This window comes from Oncorhynchus mykiss, chromosome 3 (assembly GCF_013265735.2).
Source record: "Oncorhynchus mykiss isolate Arlee chromosome 3, USDA_OmykA_1.1, whole genome shotgun sequence".
Taxonomy (NCBI): domain Eukaryota; kingdom Metazoa; phylum Chordata; class Actinopteri; order Salmoniformes; family Salmonidae; genus Oncorhynchus; species Oncorhynchus mykiss.
The window spans coordinates 68,995,299-69,014,402 of NC_048567.1; the positions used below are offsets into that span (position 1 = coordinate 68,995,299).

The following is a 19,104-nucleotide window of genomic DNA, read 5'->3' on the forward strand; positions in this document are numbered from 1 at the left end:
ATTTTTGTTTGCTGGGTACCATACTGTAGTAGTCTTGCTGGAGTCACAGCAGGAGCTCAGAATGACAGGTCAGGAACACCACCTCTCTCCTATTTACTCTACATGCATGCATGCACACACACACACACACACACACACACAGTCCCTCGCCACGACCTGCAGAAAGGCTGTATGAATAGCACATTTGGGCTCCTTCTCTCTTACTTCATCTCACTTGCTTTCTCTCTCTCTCTCTCTCTCTCTCTCTCTCTCTCATTCTCTCTTTCTTCTTCTCTCTTGCTTTCTCTCTCTCTCCCCCTCTCTCTCTCTCTCTCTCTCTCTCTCTTTCTCTCTTTCTTCATCTCACTTGCTTTCTCTCTCTCTCTCTCTCTCTCTCTCTCTCTCATTCTCTCTTTCTTCTTCTCTCTTGCTTTCTCTCTCTCTCCCTCTCTCTCTCTCTCTCTCTCTCTCTCTCTCTCTTTCTCTCTTTCTTCATCTCTCTTGCTTACTCTCTCTCTGCTCTCCGTCTCAAAGCAATAAGCTCTTCCTCATGAATATACACAAAGCACCAGCTGATGTTGAATGTTAATTGTAACATTCATTAACCCCTAACTAACCCTGCTAATGAGTGACAACAGCTCCTGCTAGCCCAGACCATAGAAATGGGTAGGCACTTTACCCTAAGAAACAAAGGGGAAAATTCAGAATGCAGAGCTCTATATTTAATATTGGTACATAACAAATCGTTCAGATTAACTTCATTAATTGTGTTTTTATTTGCTTGCCATTGACGGGTAGATTAATTCTAATCAAATTGTATTTGTCACATGTACCGAATACAACAGGTGTAGTAGACCTTACAGTGAAATGCTTACTTATAAGCCCTTAATTAACCAACAATACAGTTTTAAGAAAAATAAGTGTAAGAAAGTATTTACTAAAATAAACTGATGTAAAAAAAAATACAAAATAAATAAAGAAGAAAAATAGAAATATAGCATATAAGAGCAACAATAAAATAACAGTAGCGAGGCTACATACAGGGGTACCGGTACAGAGTCAATGTGCGGGGCACAGGTTAGTCGAGGTAATTAAGGTAATATGTAGATGTAAGTAGAGCTCAAGTGACTATGCATGGATAATAAACAGAGAGTAGCAGCAGCTTAAAAATGGGTGTGTGTGTGGGGGGGGGGGGGGGGGGTTGCAAATAGTCCGGGTAGCCATTTGATTAGCTGTTCTGGAGTCTTATGTCTTGGTGGTAGAAGCTGTTAAGAAGCATTTTGGACCTAGACTTTGTTCCAGTTGCAAGAGGCAGGTGTTTAGTCCCAGGGTCCTTGGGTTAAATGCGGAAGACACATTTCAGTTGAAGGCATTCAGTTGTACAATTGAGGGCACTATGGTGTTGAACGCTGAGCTGTAGTCAGTGAATAGCATTCTCATGTAGGTGTTCCTTTTGGCCCAGGTGAGAAAGGGCGTGGAGTGCAATAGAGACTGTTCCATCTGTGGATCTGTTGGGGAGGTATGCAAATTATAGTCAGTCTAGGGTTTCTGGGATAATGGTATTAATGTGAGCCATGAACAGCCTTTCAAAGCACTTCATGGCTACGGATGTGAATGCTATGGGTCGGTAGTCATTTAGACAGGTTATCTTAGTGTTCTTGGGCACAGGGACTGTGGTGGTCTGCTTGAAACATGTTGGTATTACAGACTCGGACAGGGAGAGGATGAAAATGTAATTGAAGACACTTGCCAGTTGTCAGCGCATGCTTGGAGTACACATCCTGGTAATCCGTCTGGCCCTGCGGCCTTGTGAATGTTGACCTGTTAAAAGGTCTTACTCACATCGGCTATGGAGAGCGTGATCACACAGTCGTCCGGAACAGATGATGCTCTCATACATGCTTCTGTGTTGCTTGCCTCAAAGCGAACATCGAAGTTATTTAGCTCGTCTGGTAGGATTGTACCACTGGGCAGCTCGCGAATGTGCTTCCCTTTGTAGTCCGTAATAGTTTGCAAGCCCTGCCACGTCCAACAAGCATTGGAGCCGGTGTAGTAGGATTCAATCTTAGTCCTGTATTGACGCTTTGCCTGGTTGATCCATTAGATGCATTAGCTCTGATGTTTCCCTAATGTTTAGAGATTTGTTTTGATGAATTGCAGGATGTTTAAGTTCCAGGTGCTTGTGGTTTGCATTTAATGGTACAGGGCGCTGAGATATAAGTGTTTAGACTGCAGATTTTGAGGTTTTTGGTTCAGCATTTGCAAGTCACTCTGTAGCCTATGTCCATCGTCTAGATATTCCTCTTTCTCCATTCTCTATATTAGGTAAAACGGTCTCCAACCCCCTCTACACACACACTCCACTTCTCTCTGTCTGCCTGAGGACTAGCCCATTCATCTCGTGTTCAGTCCTAACATGGTCGTTAGAATTCTATTAGCGGTAAATATTCAATAAGGAGCCTCACTTAAAGACCCCTGTCCCTCTTATCTGCCCCAGCCCAGCCACAATCGTTACACTGCAACATATTTTATTGTTTAGGCAAACAGCAATGTACGGGGAAGGACTGACAATGGCGACTTGAAAGGAAATGTGTTAGCTTAAAGTGGAACTGACAGTGCTTTAACTCCTCATCAAATAAGAAACAAACAGACAATCATAATATCAGTAAAAAAAAATATCAAATTCCCAGTTTATGCTACAAAACCAACTTTACAAGAGGTTTTAAAAATATGTTCTACTTGACTAACAAGTCCATGACGTACAGGCGTTATTGGCAGACTAGAATGATGCAGTTCAAGCAATGATTAGCTAATATAATTCACCAATACATTTCTTGGTAGTCCAAAAAATATTGCTATCAGGATGTAAATCACAGACTGGTACATTGTTTGCTGCCTCCTCCAATTCAGGATGCCCTCTTTCAGTTTCAATGCCTCAATATTTTGGACAAGATCAGATTAATGTAACTATGGCTGGGAATGTCAATACAATCAAGCTAGCAATGACAATTGATCATAAGTCATAATGTGGCTAATAGGCTAGCCTATCTATTCACGTATCTCTTTATTAAGCAAGACTAAAACCTGGACCCTAATGTTAGCTAGCTACTGTAGCTTCTGGGAGGATGTCATGTCATTGGAGGAGTAAGTGAGTGATCGACTTTTCCCCCCTCATCCTTATCTGGTGGTACAGCTAGATGCAGGTGTTAAAATAGTATCTTTGTTAGCTAGCTATGCTGTACTTGAACAACTGTTATCCTGTTAGCATATCTCTTGCGTTCATAAATTCACTCTGGCTACCTCCTTCGATTACTCTCATCTGAGTGTGACAGAGCGCAGAATAATTCATGAATTTACAAACATGCAACACCGCTTAATATGACCTGTGTCAGTAAATGTAGGGGGGAAACAATACTAGTCATGATTAAATGTAAACAGCCTAACCAGCTCTGCTAAGGCAAGTGAAATGGTGAGGTGTTCTCCCATTTGTGTCTGGAAGTAGCAAGCCAACTTTCGCCAGTTAACTTGTGTACTTGACTGCTGTTGAGGAACACACGGACCAACCCTACTACTCGGCCAGAGCATCCAGGGTCAATCGTGCAGTATGTGCTAGGAGAGCGAAACTCTCTGAATTTACAAACCGATAATCTTACAACGCTCTGAATTTACTAACAACCCAGAGCACATTCTGGCACACTGGCGACAGTTTATGAACTAGTTATCAATTAAATGTATTTTCCTTTGATCAAATGGGCGGGCAGGCAGGCAAGTTCCCATTCAGTTGTCAAAATGTGGGTTGGGACAAGCAAGCATTGACAGGCAAGCTGCAGAAGTACGAGCAGGCTACTATTCCCCATCGTTTATCAGTGCAATTTTGACGGCCAACTAGCTAAACAAGTTTGAGTGTGTTTATCTAATGTTTAGCTCATCTCGCTCTGGCTAGCATTAGTTGTTGATCTTGTTGTTTTTGATGTGCATAACTGAGGGAGAGAGAGCCTACCTTTTCATGATTGTTTGATTAATAGGACTGTAAAGTTCCCAAATGTAAGAGGTCTCCCGTGGTATTTACATATTTTCAGAAATCCATTCAGGTGTATGAACAAGATGTTTTGTTAGGTTTTATTTACAGCAGTGTCTTTTAGTTGTCCAAACACACAGCCGCTTTCTCACTCTATATTGCTAAAGAATTTTCACAAATGCCCTACTATGCATCATTCCCAAACATTCTAAGAATGTATAAAAATGTGAAAATGACCAAATCTAAGTGTTTCCTTGTCAGCAAATGTAAAAAAAATAAATAAAAAAAAAAGTGTCATATTCTTCCAGGGACTGTACATGAACAGATTTTAATCAGATTTCATGTTGCTAAAACGCTGTTAGTTCCACTTTACTGTACGACAGACCACGTATTTACCCTGCACACCCTAATTGACAAACTAATCGAAACAAATGCAAAGTCTTCTCATGCTTTGTTGATTAAAAAAAGCCTTTGACTCAATTTGGCATGAGGGTCTGCTATACAAATTGATGGAAATAAAATAAAAACATATAACATTATAAAATCCATGGACACAAACAACAACTGTGCAGTTAAAAACACACACATTTCTTCCCACAGGGCCATGGGGTGAGACAGGGATGCAGCTTAAGCCCCACCTTCTTCAACATATATATAAAAAAATTGGTGAGGTCACTAGAACAGTCTACATCACATGGCCTCAACCTACTAGAATCTGAAATCAAATGTCTTCTGTTTACTGATCTGGTGCTTCTGTCACCAACCAAGTAGGGCCTACAGCAGCACCTAGATGTTCTGCACAGATTCTGTCAGACCTGGGTCATGACTGTAAATCTCAGTATGCCAAAAATAATGATGTTCCAAAAATGGTCCAGTCGACAGGATCACAAATTCAAATTTAATCTAGACACGATGCCCTAGAGCACGCAAAAAACTATACATACCTTGGCTTAAACATCAGCACCACAGCGACAAGGCAAGAGCCTTCATTGCCATCAAAAGGAACATCAAATTTGACATACCAATTAGGATCTGGCAAAAAAAAAAACAAAAAAAAAACGGTTATAGAACCCATTGTCATGTATGGTTGTGAGGTCTGGGGTCCGCTCACCAACCAGAAATTCACAAAATGGGACAAAAAACAAATTGAGACTCTGCATGCAGAATTCTGCAAAAATATCCTCCATGTTTAACGTAAAACACCAAATAATGCATGCAGAGCAGAGTTAGGCCAATACCCACTAATTTTCAAAATCCAGAAAAGAGCCGTTAAATTCTACAACCACCTAAAAGGAAGCGATTCCCAAACCTTCCTTAACAAAGCCATCACCTACAGAGAGATGAACATGGAGAAGAGCAAGCTGGTCCTGGGGCTCTGTTCACAAACACAAACACACCCTACAGAGCCCCAGGACAGCAGCACAATTAGACCCAACCAAATCATGAGAAAACAAAAAGATAATTACTTGACACATTGGAAAGAATTGACAAAAAAACAGAGCAAACTAGAATGCTATTTGGCCCTAAACAGAGAGTACACAGCGGCAGAATACCTGACCACTGTGACTGATCCAAGTCAAGGAAAGTTTTGACTATGTACAGACTCAGTGAGCATAGCCTTGCCATTGAGAAAGGCCGCCGTAGGCAGACATGGCTCTCAAGAGAAGACAGGCTGTATGCACGCTGTCCATAAAATGTGTTGGAAACTGAGCTGCACTTCCTAACCTCCTGCCAAATGTTTGACCATGTTAGAGACACACATTTCCCTCAGATTACACAGATCCACAAAGAATTCGAAAACAAACCCAATTTTGATAAACTCTCATATCTACTGGGTGAAATACCACAGTGTGCAATCACAGCAGCAAGATGTGTTACCTGTTGCCACAAGAAAAGGGCAACCAGTGAAAAACAAACACTATTGTAAATACAACCCATATTTATGTTTATTTATTTTCAATGTTGTACTTTAACTATTTGCACATCATTACAACACTGTATATATACATAATATGACATTTGAAATGCCTTTATTATTTTTGAACTTTTGTGAGTGTAATGTTTACTGTTCATTTTATTGTTTATTTCACTTTTGTTTATTGTCTATTTCACTTGCTTTGGCTACGTTTACATATGTTTCCCATGCCAATAAAGCCTTTGAATAAAAACCTTGAATTGAGAGAATAGTAAAAGGCAGAGTTGTGCACACATCCCTGCCCTGGGGCCCCCACAGTCCCATATTTAATGAGTTAATTAATTATCTCCATTAAGTGTTTATGTCCTTGTGGTTCTCCTCAGGTACACACTGCTGGGAGGGCCTGATAATTGGGCGTACATTATCATCGATCCCCCTCTTATAAATGACCTGAGAAACCACTCAACTTATTTGTGTCTCTCTTCTGCTTTCTCTCCCTCCTCGTTCTATGGTGGGTTCCGAACGTTCCGGGTGTTTTGGAAGGCTGGGGTGAATGTTCTACTGCAGGATGTGAACGGGAACATTCCACTGGACTACACCACCGAGGGAACTGAGACCAGCTACATCATCCGAAAACACCTGGAGGAAAACGGTAGCACAACACTCCTCACAGGATTTACTATTGTGTTGCGTGTGTAGTGTTATGTTGTTGTGTTTTGTTGTTGTGTTGTGTAGTGTTGTTGTAATGTTGTGTTGTGTTGAGTTGTGTAGTGTTGTGTATCCTGTTATGTATTGTTGTGTTGTGTAGTGTTGAGTTGTGTTGTGTAGTGTTCTGTTATGTATTGTTGTCTCGTGTAGTGTTGTGTAGTGTTCTGTTGTGTAGTGTTGGGTAGTGTTGTGTAGTGCTCTGTTATGTATTGTTTGGTTGTTGTGGTGGTAGCCCTATTGTTTATTTTGCATAAATGTTCATATAAATCAAATCAAATGTTATTGGTCACATACATATGCGGGTGTAGCGAAATGCTTGTCTTCCTAGCTCCAACAGTGCAGTAGTATCTAACAATTCACAACAATACACACACATCTAAAGGTAAAATAATAGAATTAAGAAATACATAAATATTAGGATGAGCATTGTCGGAGTGGTATTAACTAAAATGCAGTAGAATACAGTATGTACAGTCATGGCCAAAAGTTTTGAGGATGACAAAAATATACATTTTCACAAAGTCTGCTGCCTCAATTTTAATGATGGCAATTTGCATATACTCCAGAATGTTATGAAGAGTTATCAGATGAATTGCAATTATTTGAAAAGTCCCTCTTTGCCATGCAAATGAACTGAATCCCCAAAAATATTTCCACTGCATTTCAGCCCTGACACAAAAGGACCAGCTGACATCATGTCAGTGATTCTCTCATTAACACAGGTGTGAGTGTTGACCAGGGCAAGGATGGAAATCACTCTGTCATGCTGATTGAGTTCGAATAACAGACTGGAAGCTTCAAAAGGAGGGTGGTTCTTTGAATCATTGTTCTTCCTCTGTCAACCATGGTTACCTGCAAGGAAACACTTGCCGTCATCATTGCTTTGCACAAAAAGGGCTTCACAGGCAAGGATATCGCTGCCAGTAAGATTGCACCTAAATCAATCATTTATTGGATCAAGAACTTCAAGGAAAGCGGTTCAATAGTTGTGAAAAAGGCTTCAAAGAAAGTCCAGCAAGCGCCAGGACCGTCTCCTAAAGTTGATTCAGCTGCGGGATCGGGGCACCACCAGTACAGAGCTTGCTCAGGAATGGCAGCAGGCAGGTGTGAGTGCTTCTGCACGCACAGTGAGGTGAAGCTTTTTGAGGATGGAGGATGGCCTGGTTTCAAGAAGGGCAGCAAAGAAGCCACTTCTCTCCAAGAAAAACATCAGGGACAGACTGATATTCTGCAAAAGGTAGAGGGATGAGACTGCTGTGGACTGGGGTAAAGTCATTTTCTCTGATGAATCCCCTTTCCGATTCTTTGGGGCATCCGGAAAAATGCTTGTCCGGAGAAGACAAGGTGAGCGTTACCATCAGTCCTGTGTCATGCCAACAGTAAAGCATCCTGAGACCATTCATGTGTGGGATTGCTTCTGAGCCAAGGGAGTGGCCTCCCTCACAATTTTGCCTAAGAACACAGCCATGAATAAAGAATGGTACCAACACATCCTCCAAGAGCAACTTCTCCCAACCATCCAGGAACAGTTTGGTGACGAACAATGCCTTTTCCTGTATGATGGAGCACCTTTCCATAACTAAGTGGCTCTGGGATCAAAACATCGATATTTTGGTTCCATGGCCAGGAAATTTCCTATGAAAAATTTAAAACAGAAATGTTACATTTACATAAGTATTCAGAATGTTTACTCAATACTTTGTTGACACACCTTTGGCAGCGATTACAACCTTGAGTCTTCTTGGGTATGACGCTAAAAACTTGGCACACCTATATTTGGGGAGTTTCTCCCATTCCTCTCTTCAGACCCTCTCAAATTCTGTCAGGTTGTATGGGGAGCATTGCTGCACAGCTATTTTCAGGTCTCTCCAGAGATGTTCGATCTGGTTCAAGTCCGGGCTCTGTCTGGGCCACTCAAGGACATTCAGCGATGTCACGACCGTCATATTAATAATTGGACCAAGGCGCAGCTTGAGTAGAGTTGACACACTCTTCAGGGCGAGTGCGGGGAGCCGGGGGTTTCTAGGTATTAAGGGTTTTTGGGGGGCGGGGGCACAAGGACGTACCGGGCTGGGAAGGCGCACTGGAGGCCTGGTGCATGGAGCCGGCCCAGGTTGCACCGGACTGATGACACGCTCATCAAAACGCCTACGTTGAAGCATACTCCTAGCCAACATCTCTCTCCGATATCCCTCCTCAAACTGCTTCATTGACTCCCAGACGGTCTCTGGCTCTCTCCTCGCCTCGGCTGACCGTCCCTTGTGCCCCCGCCCCCCAAAAACCCTTAATACCTAGAAACCCCCTAGTCACGCCCTGACCTATCAGGCGACTTGTCCCAAAGCCACTCCTGCGTTGTCTTAGCTGTGTGCTTAGGGTCGTTATCCTGTTGGAAGGTGAACCTTTGCCCCAGTCTGAGGTCCTGAGAGCTCTGGAGCAGGTTTTCATTAAGGATCTCTAATGTACTTTGATCTTTGCCTCGATCCTGACTAGTCTCCCAGTCCCTGCCGCTGAAAAACATCCCCACAGCATGATGCTGCCACCACCATGTTTCACCGTAAGGATGGTGCCAGGTTTCCTCCAGACGTGACGCTTGGTATTCAGGCAAAAGAGGTTTTTGGTTTCATTTTGGTTTCATCAGACCAGATAATATTTTTCTCATGGTCTAAGAGTATTTAGGTACCTTTTGACAAACTCCAAGCTGGCTGTCATGTGTCTTTTACTGAGGAGTGGCTTCCGTCTGGCCACTCTACCATAAAGGCCTGATTGTTGGAGTACTGCAGAGATGGTTGTTCTTCTGGAAGGTTTTCCCATCTACACAGAGGAACTCTAGAGTGTCCATCAGGTTCCGTGACCAAGGCCCTTCTCCCCCGATTGCTCAGTTTGGCCGGGCGGCCAGCTCTAGAAAGAGTCTTGGTGGTTCCAAATTTCTTCCATTTAAGAATGTTGGAGGCCACTGTGTTCTTGGGGACCTTCAATGTTAAAAGTTCTAAAAGCCTGTTTTTTATTTTGTCACGGCGTATTCTCCATGATGATAATTGTTTTTTTTAAAATACATTTTAGAATAATGTTGTAACACAAAAAAACGTGGAAAAAGTCAAGGAGTCTGAGTACTTTCCGAAGGCACTGTAGTGCAGCAGCCTCTAAGGTGCAGGGTTGAATAACCTGGTGTTAGCCGGCTAGTGATTGCTGTTTAACTTTTAGATGGCCTCGAGATAGAAGCTGTTTTTCAGTCTCTCGGTCCCTGCTTTGATGCTTCTGTACTGAACTCGCCTTCTGGATTATTATTGGGTCAACAGGCCTTGGCTCGGGTGGTTGATGTCCTTGATGATCTTTTTGGCCTTGCTGTGACACCGGGGGCTGTAGGTGTCCTGGAGGGCAGGCAGTGTGCCCCAGTGACGCGTTGGGCAGACCGCACCACTCCCTGCGGTTACGGAAGATGCAGTTGCCGTGCCAGGTTGTGATACAGCCCAACAGGATGTTCTCAATTGTACATCTGTAAAAGTTTTTGAGGGTTTTAGGGGCCTAGACAAATTTCTTCAGCCTCCTGAGGTCGAAGAGTCTGTGTGGGTGGACCATTTCAGATCGTCAGTGATGTGTACACCGAGGAACTTGAAGCTTTTCACCTTCTCCACTGCGGTCCATCAATGTGGATAGGGGCATGCTCTCTCTGGTTTTTCCTGAAGTCCACGATCAGCTCCTTCATTTTGTCGACATTGAGGGAGAGGTTATTTTCCTGGCACCACTCCGCCAGGGACCTCATCTCCCTCTGTAGTTGGTCTCGTCATTGCTGATAATCAGGCTTACTACTGTTGTGTAGTCTGCAAACTTGATGATTGAGTTGGTGCGTGGCCATGCGGTCACTGGTAATCAGGGAGTACAGGAGGGGGCTGAGCACACACCCTTGTGGGGCCCCTGTGTTGAGGATCAGCGTACTGGAGGTGTTGTTTCCTATCTTCACCACCTGGGGGGGGGGGGGTCAGAAAGTCTAGGACCCAGTTGCACAGCGTGGGGTTCAGACCCAGGGCCCCGAGCTTAATGATGGGCTTGGAGGGTACTATGATGAAGGCTGAGCTATAGTCAATGAACACCATTCTTACATAGGTATTCCTCTTGTCCAGATGGGACAGGGCAGTGTGCAGTGCAACGGCGATTGCATCATCTGTGGATGTATTGGGGTGGTATGAAATTTGAAGAGGGTCTAGGGTGTCATGTAAGGTGGAGGTGATATGATCCTTAACTAGCCTCTCAAAGCACTTCATTATGGCAGAAGTGAGTGCTACGGGGCGATAGTCATTTAGTTCAGTTACCTTTGCTTTCTTGGGTACAAGAACTATGATGGACATCTTGAAGCAAGCAGACTGAGATAGGGAGAGATTGAATATGTCTATAAACACTCCAGCCAGCATTCTCTGAGGTCGCGGCTAGTGATACTGTGTCTCACTCACGTTGTCCACAGAGGACAAGAACTCACAGTCCTTAGGAGGGGACAGCCATCTTTCCTCCAGTGGATAGTATTGTTTTTACCACCCCCACACAATGACTCTGGTGAGGACCTATTATTTCAGCGGTGAGACATTTTGTTGTTGCCCATATAACGTCTCTGTTTGTTAATTTACTGCCTGCTGTAGTGCTCATTTGCATCTTATCACAGCAGTTAATTAAAGAAAGAGACTGAATAGAAAAGGAACTGAAGAGGGAAAATTACTGAAATATAATGTTTAATTTCTCATTCATGAGATAATGTCTTAATTTTGTCCACATGCAATTATAACATGAGATGAGGAGACAGACTTATTAATGAGAAGGAATGATCCCCTGGATGGTTGGCTGACAGAATTGACAGAGGAAAAGGTACTGTTTGCTTTATGCGGGTTTGCGTGTGTGGGGGGTGTCCAATCCAGCCCAGGCCTATCCAGCCCTATTGGTCCCAACTTAGTCCAGCCCAGCCAAGGTGAGCCCAGCCCAACCTAGCCCAGCCATATCCAGCCCTATTCAGCCCTATCCAGCCTATCCCAGTCAGTCTAATCCAAACCAGCCCAGCACAGCTAATCCAGCACACTGTGTCCATGTGTAACTGAGCTCAACTCTACTCAGACTGATGGTTATGGTCCAGCTCCCTGGCAGGGTGTTGGAGGTCCTAACATGCTAATGTGTTAGCAGGACCACTGTTGGTCCTGTACAGACAACAGCCATCTGCCTCAGAGTAAAAGCCACTTAGCCCCTCCATCAATACAGAGCACGGATAGATGGATAGACAAAGAGAGGGGGATGACAGCCTGACAGAGTGTGGACCACATACCATCCTCTCCCTCCATCCCTGGGGTAGCATCAGGCGTATGGTGATTTATTATTACTGTGTGGGGGAGAGTTCTAAGTAGGTCACTTGTGATACAAGTCAGTATTCGACGTCCAACCATGTCTGAGGACACATCTCCCTCTCTTCCTTTCTCCACTCTCCCTCTCATACTTTCTCCACTCTCCCTCTCATACTTTCTCGACTCTCCACTCTCCCTCTCTTCACTCTTCCTTTCTCCACTCTCCCTCTCTTCCTTTCTCCACTCTCCCTCTCATTCTTTCTCCACTCTCCCTCTCCTACTTTCTCCACTCTCCACTCTCCCTCTCTTCACTCTTCCTTTCTCCACTCTCCCTCTCTGCCTTTCTCCACTCTCCCTCTCCTACTTTCTCAACTCTCCACTCTCCCTCTCTTCCTTTCTCCACTCTCCCTCTCCTACTTTCTCCACTTTCCCTCTCCTACTTTCTCCACTCTCCCTCTCCTACTTTCTCCACTTTCCCTCTCCTACTTTCTCCACTTTCCCTCTCCTACTTTCTCCACTCTCCCTCTCCTACTTTCTCCACTTTCCCTCTCCTACTTTCTCCACTCTCCCTCTCCTACTTTCTCCACTCTCCCTCTCCTACTTTCTCCACTTTCCCTCTCCTACTTTCTCCACTCTCCCTCTCTTCCTTTCTCCACTCTCCCTCTCCTACTTTCTCCACTTTCCCTCTCCTACTTTCTCCACTCTCCTTCTCCTACTTTCTCCACTTTCCCTCTCCTACTCTCTCCACTCTCCACTCTCCCTCTCTTCCTTTCTCCACTCTCCCTCTCCCACTCTCCCTCAGTCCCACCCTCAGACCCACCATGCATACTCATGTCTGACAATGTGCAACTGTCAATTGTTCTTACTTTTTTAAGGCACTCGTCATCTTGTCAAGATACTGTTGATAACTTTCTTTTGCAGACGCCACAGTATAAATGTGACATGAGCTTACAGTACACTCTGATATTCATGTATCTGTCCTCTCAGTTAACCTCCACTGCCTTCTGATTCTGACCCACTTTACATTTCCCAAAGAGCTACGGTCATCACATCCTGTGAGGTGTGTGTGTGTGTGTGTGTGTGTGTGCATGCGCGCCGGTGTGCCGGTGTGTGGGGGCCGGTGTGGGTGTGTGTGGGCTTGTGTGTGTGGGCCGGTGTGTGTGTGTGGGGGGGACCGGTGTGGGTGTGAAGGTTAAGCTCTCCCTCAGGCTGACTGACAGTAGAGTACCTCACTCCAGCGAGGAATGAAGAAGGTCAACAGAGATGGAAGAGAGAACGTGATGAGACAGAGATGGCAAAGAGAAAAAAGGAGAGATGACAGTACAGATGGAGTAGAGACTGAAATACAGAGAGAAAGATCCCCCAAGCTCATCCGTCTTTAGTCACATGACAGATGGGACTGCAGAAGTCACCTCAGATATCACTCTACACGCACACACACACACACACACACACACACACACACACACACACACACACACACACACACACACACACACACACACACACACATCTCAGCCCCTCCTGCCTGTGACCTGTCTGGAGTGTCCTTTGCTCCCCCATGCCATCATGGCCCCTCCCCTCATCCCAAACCCCCTATAGCTGCTCTCTATCCCCTCATGCCCATCTAGAAGTCTAGAAGTCATACACTCTAGAAGTCTTTGTTGCCATAGTAACATGACTATGTTATGTAGTAAGCTGTAGCTACACTTTGCAAGTAGTCCATGATGAAAATATGAGTAAATTCAATGGAACTTTGAAATATCCACGGTAGCAGAGAGCAGGATGTGCCATTTGACAGAGAAGCCTTGAGTGGCAGAATGGACACTCTTTCTCATGAATGTCCCAGTCACCTGATTATCTCAACCAATCATTGCTAGGCAAGATTCAGTACTTTCTCAGTGTCTAAACAGCTTTGTGATTTCACATTTTATCAATATTTACAGATTAAGAGTTTGTTATTAAGGCACAAGAAATTTCACTTCCAAAAAGGCATTTCCGCAAAAAAGCGCATTTCCATCCAATGCCTTTTATTTCATTCTAATGTAAAGGGTCACAGTGTGTGTGTGTGCATGGGGTGTGTGTTTGCTGTACTAAGATGTGTGTGTTGATGTGTAGTTCCAGGTGTAGATGTGCCGTCCATGCACACCATGCGTACCCAGAGGCCCAGCACCATGTTGTCTGATGTTAGACAGCTGGTCTCCAGCAGGGGCAGTCTCAACTTACGCAACGATGACGGGGTCACTCTGGTGAGTACCTACCTGATCTCCTCGATTATCTCCCTCTCTCTCTGTCTCTCTTTCTCTCTCTCCCTATTCTCTCTCTCTCTCTCTCTCTCTCTCTCTCTCTCTCTCTCTCTCTCTCCCTCTATTCTCTCTCTCTCTCTTTCTATGGCTCTCTCTCTATTCTCTCTCTCTCTCTCTCTCTCTATATATATATATATATATATATATATATGTGTGTGTGTGTGTGAGACTCTCTCTCTATGTCTCTCTATGTCTCTCTCTCTCTCTCTCTCTCTCTCTCTCTCTCTCTCAATTCAATTGACTTTATTGACATGGCAAGTTCATTATTACTTACATTGTCAAAGTATACATATCGATATATATATATTTATATATAAATAAATGGTGGGACCAACAGCAATAATAATAGTCGTAGTGGACATGGGATTACCATTAACAACAACAACAATATTAATGAGAACAACAATACATTAAAGCAATGGTAGTGGACCAGTGTCAACATGACTGAGAAGACACATGACATGGTATGAAAGACAAAACAAAACAAGATGGGAAATATTATCGACATTACTTAGCACTTTTCACTGGCTGTCCCTCAGGTTGTGGCAGGAGGACACATATTTGGCTGCTGAAACTGCACATTTTGGCTTTTCACAATATTCGATTTTTTCTTCATTTTTTGTAGTTTCAAATTCTTTGTATTGAATTATAATTTTGGGAAAGAAATATTCTCTTTGGTCTGAGTATTTGTCACAGTGTAATAGCAAATGCAGCTCTGTCTCCACCTCTCCCCTGGAGCAGAGTGAGCACAGCCTGTCCTCTCTGTTTGTCTGTGATGACCAGTCTTTTTAACCAGACTGTGCTCACTGAGTCTGTACCTAGTCAATGTTTTCCTCAATTTTCTATCAGTCACAGTGGTCAGATAGTCTGCCACCATGTACTGTCTGTTTAGAGCCAAATAGTATTGAAGTTTACTTAGATTTTTCGTGGTGTCTTTCCACTAGGTTATATATTTATTTTTGTTTTGTGATGATTTGGTTGGGCCAGATTTTCTGAGTGCTGTCCTGAGGCTCTATGGGGTTGGTTTGGGTTGGTGAACTGAGCCTCAGAACCAGCTGGCTGAGGGGACTCTTCTCTGGTTTCATCTCTTGACATTGTAGAGCTGTGTGATGGAATGTTTTGGGTCACTTGTTTTTAGATGGTTGTAAAATTTGATGGCTCTTTCTATTCAAATTTGGATGGGTTATTGAGCCAATTCTGCTCTACATGCGTTATTTTGAGTTTTTCTTTGCACTTGCAATACAGTCTTGCAAAACTCTGCATGAAGTATTTCATTTGGATGTTTGTCCCATTTGATAAATTCATTACTAGAGATTGGACCCCATTCTTCACTGCCATATAGAGCAATTGGTTCTATAACCGATTGGAACATTTTGAGCCAGATTCTAATTGGAATTTCGATTTTAATATTCCTTTTAATGGCATAGAATGCTCTTCTCGCTTTGTCTCTCAGCTCATTCACGGCCATGTGAAAGCTACCTGTGTTGCTGATATTTAGTCCTAGATATGTGTGGTTTTTGGTGTGTTCTAATAGAACTTTCTTTCTTGAAATCTACAAAACACGAGTACATTTTGCCTTTGTTTTGGTTTACTTGTTTGTCAATTAGAGTGTGGAGGGTAAAAAATGTGATCTGTTGTACGATCATTTTTTAGAAATCCAATGTGCTCAGGACGTTGTGTTCGTCAAGGAAATGGTGTAGTCTGCTATTTATAATACTGCAGAGAATTTTCCCCAAGTTGCTGTTAACGCAAATTCCTCTGTAATTATTTGGGTCAAATATGTCTCCATTTTTATAGATTGGTGTGATCAATCCCTGGTTCCAAATATCAGGGGAAATACCTGCACTGAGGATAATGTTGAAGAGTATAGCCAATTTGAATTTGTGGTCTGTATATTTGATAATTTAATTTAAAATACCATCAGCACCACAGGCCTTTTTGGGTTGGAGAGTGCATAGTTTTTCCCATAATTCTTCTTCTGTAATTGGGGTATCCACAGGATTCTGATAGTCTTTGACTGCTGATTCAAGGATTTGTAATTTTTCTTGTATATATTTTTTTGTTCTGGGCTCTTTGTTATATTGCTGTAGAAGTTTGCAAAGTGATTTCTCCACATATAACCATTTTGGATAGCCAATTCCTCATGATGAGGTTTGCATAAGAATCCCAGAATCTATGGATTCCTCAATTCCATCCAGGTGATTTCTAATGTGCTGTTCCTTTTTTGTTCTTAGGGTGTGTTTGTATTGCTTCAGTGTTTCCCATTTTGAAGGCGTATATTTTTGTAGTCTGGTTCTCTGTGTTGTTGATTGGATATATTTCTCAATGACTTTCTTAGATTTTTGATATCATTATCAAACCATTTTTCATTTTCTGTTATTTCTGGTTTGCTCTTATGCTTCTTTAGATTAGCCAAGGTGTCAACGTTCTAGGTGAATGGATAAGGCGGACTCAGGTGCAGGACACAGGTATGAGTAAAAATCTGAGCTTTACTCAAAATAAGCAATGTTCCAACAAGGATAAACATAAATATCCAGACCACAAAATGAAACCACTTGACAACGACAATCACGCACAAAACGACAATCACGCTCTGGAAGCCAGAGGGTTAAATAAGGAACAATGATTATGGAATGGAAACCAGGTGTGTACAATGAAGGCAAAAATGAAATATGGATTGGTGGTGACTAGAAAGCCGGTGATGTCGACCGACAAACGCCGCCCGAACAAGGAGAGGGACCAACTTCCGCGGAAGTCGTGACAGTACCCCCCTTGACACCCTGCTCTGGGATCTGCGGACCGCTCCTCTGTGTCATACATCTGGGACAGTGCGTCTGTCTTAACGTTCTGGAAACCTGGTCTCTAGGACAGGGTGAAAACAAAACAGGGGAAAAACATGGCACACCTCGCCTGGCAAGGGTTCAGTCTCCTCGCCGCCCGGATGTACTCCATATTGCGGTGGTCAGTCCAAAAGAGGAAAGGGTGTCTAGCCCCCTCAAGACAATGTCTCCACGCCTTCAGAGCCCCGACAACAGCCAACAGCTCCCGGTCCCCACATCATAGTTTCGCTCCGCCGGGCTGAGCTTCTTCGAAAAGAAAGCACATGGGCGGAGCTTTAGTGGCATACCCGAGCGCTGAGACAGCACAGCCCCTATCCCAGCCTCGGACAGGTCCACCTCAACTATGAATGCCAAGGAGGGATCAGGATGAGCCAGCACGGGAGCCGAGGTAAGCAGAGCCTTCAGGTGACTAAAAGCCCTGTCCGCCCCAGCTGACCACTGCAGTCGCACCGGTCCCCCCTTCAGCAGTGAGGTAATGGAAGCCGCTACCTGACCAAAACCCCGGATAAACCTCCGGTAATAGTTGGCAAACCCTAAGAACCACTGCACCTCCTTTACCGGGGTTGGAGTCGGCCAATTACTCACCACTGAAATGCGGTCATTCTCCATCTCCACCCCTGACGCCGAAAGGCGGTACCCTAGGAAGGAGAAGGACTGTTGGAAGGACAGACATTTCTCAGCCTTGACATACAGGTCATGCTCCAACAGTTGACCAAGCAACCTGCATACCAGGGCACATGCTCGGCGCGTGTAGCGGAGTATATTAGAGTGTCATCTATATACACCACTACACCCTGCCCGTGCAGGTCCCTGAAAATCTCATCTACAAAAGACGTAGAGCATGACGAGGTACTCATAGTGCCCAGAAGTGGTGCTAAATGCCGTCTTCCACTCATCCCCCGCCCGGATACTCACCAGGTTGTATGTGCTCCTGAGGTCCAATTTTGTGAAGAAGCGTGCCCCGTGCAATGACTCTGTCACAATGGCTATGAGAGGTAACTGTACTTTACCGTGATCTGATTTATACCTTTATAGTCAATACACGGACGGAAACCTACATCCTTCTTCTTCACAAAAAATTAACTTGAGGAGGCAGGTGAAGCCGAATTTGGTGATATATGTTTCCGTAGCCGCCATCTCCTCCTGTGACAGAGGATACACTTGACTCCTGGGAAGTGCTGCGTCTACCAGGAGATTTATCGCACAATCCCCCCGTCGATGGGGTGGTAATTGAGTTGCCTTCTTTTTACAGAAGGCGAGTGCCAAATTGGCATATTCAGGGGGAATGTGCATGGTGGAGACGTGGTTTGGACTCTCCACAGTAGTTGCACCTAAGGAAACAACTACACACCTCCCTGAGCACTGACGGGACCATCCCTTGAGAGCCCTTTGTTGCCACGAAATAGTGGGGTCATGAGAGGCCAACCAGGGAAGGCCCAACACAACAGGAAACAGAGGAGAGTCGATCAGGAAGAGACTAATTCTCTCCTCATGACCCTCCTGCATTATCATACAGAGTAGAGCTGTGACCTCCCTAATTAGCCCCGACCCCAAAGGACGACTATCTAAGGCATGTACAGGGAAGGGAACATCAACAGGAACAATACGGATCCCTAATCTAAGTGCAAAGGAATGGTCAATGAGTTCCCAGCTGCGCCTGAATCTACTAGCGCCTTATGCTGGGAACGCAGGGAAAACTCAGGAAATTCTATATACAATCACATGTGCGCAACAGGGAGCTCTGGGTGAGTTGGGTGCCTACTCACCTGGGATGATCCACCAGCGCTCCGCCTGCTACTTCGACTCTCTGGGGAACCACCCCAGCACCGACCAGCAGTGTGCCCTCTGTGGCCACAGGTGGTGCAGGGAATGGTCCCCCTTCCGGTCCCCCTCATAGCAGCACCTCCCAGCTCCATCGGCGTTGGATCGGAAGTGCTGGGGGATGGAACTGACGGACCCCATTCCGGACGTCCGCTGGAGGCCAACAGGTTATCCAGCCGGATGGATAGGTCCACCAGCTGGT

At 44.4% G+C, this 19,104-nt stretch overlaps 1 protein-coding gene across 1 annotated transcript in view; it reads left to right on the top strand.

The window, feature by feature from the left end:
• The window catches only part of LOC110504559 (unconventional myosin-XVI), a 223,858-nt gene that overhangs the window by 52,764 nt on the left and 151,990 nt on the right, over nt 1-19,104 (top strand). Inside the window, exons 5-6 of the mRNA XM_036975024.1 lie at nt 6,456-6,564; nt 14,054-14,184. Of these exons, the coding sequence (XP_036830919.1) occupies nt 6,456-6,564; nt 14,054-14,184 (240 nt within the window). The remainder of the gene's footprint in view (nt 1-6,455; nt 6,565-14,053; nt 14,185-19,104) is intronic.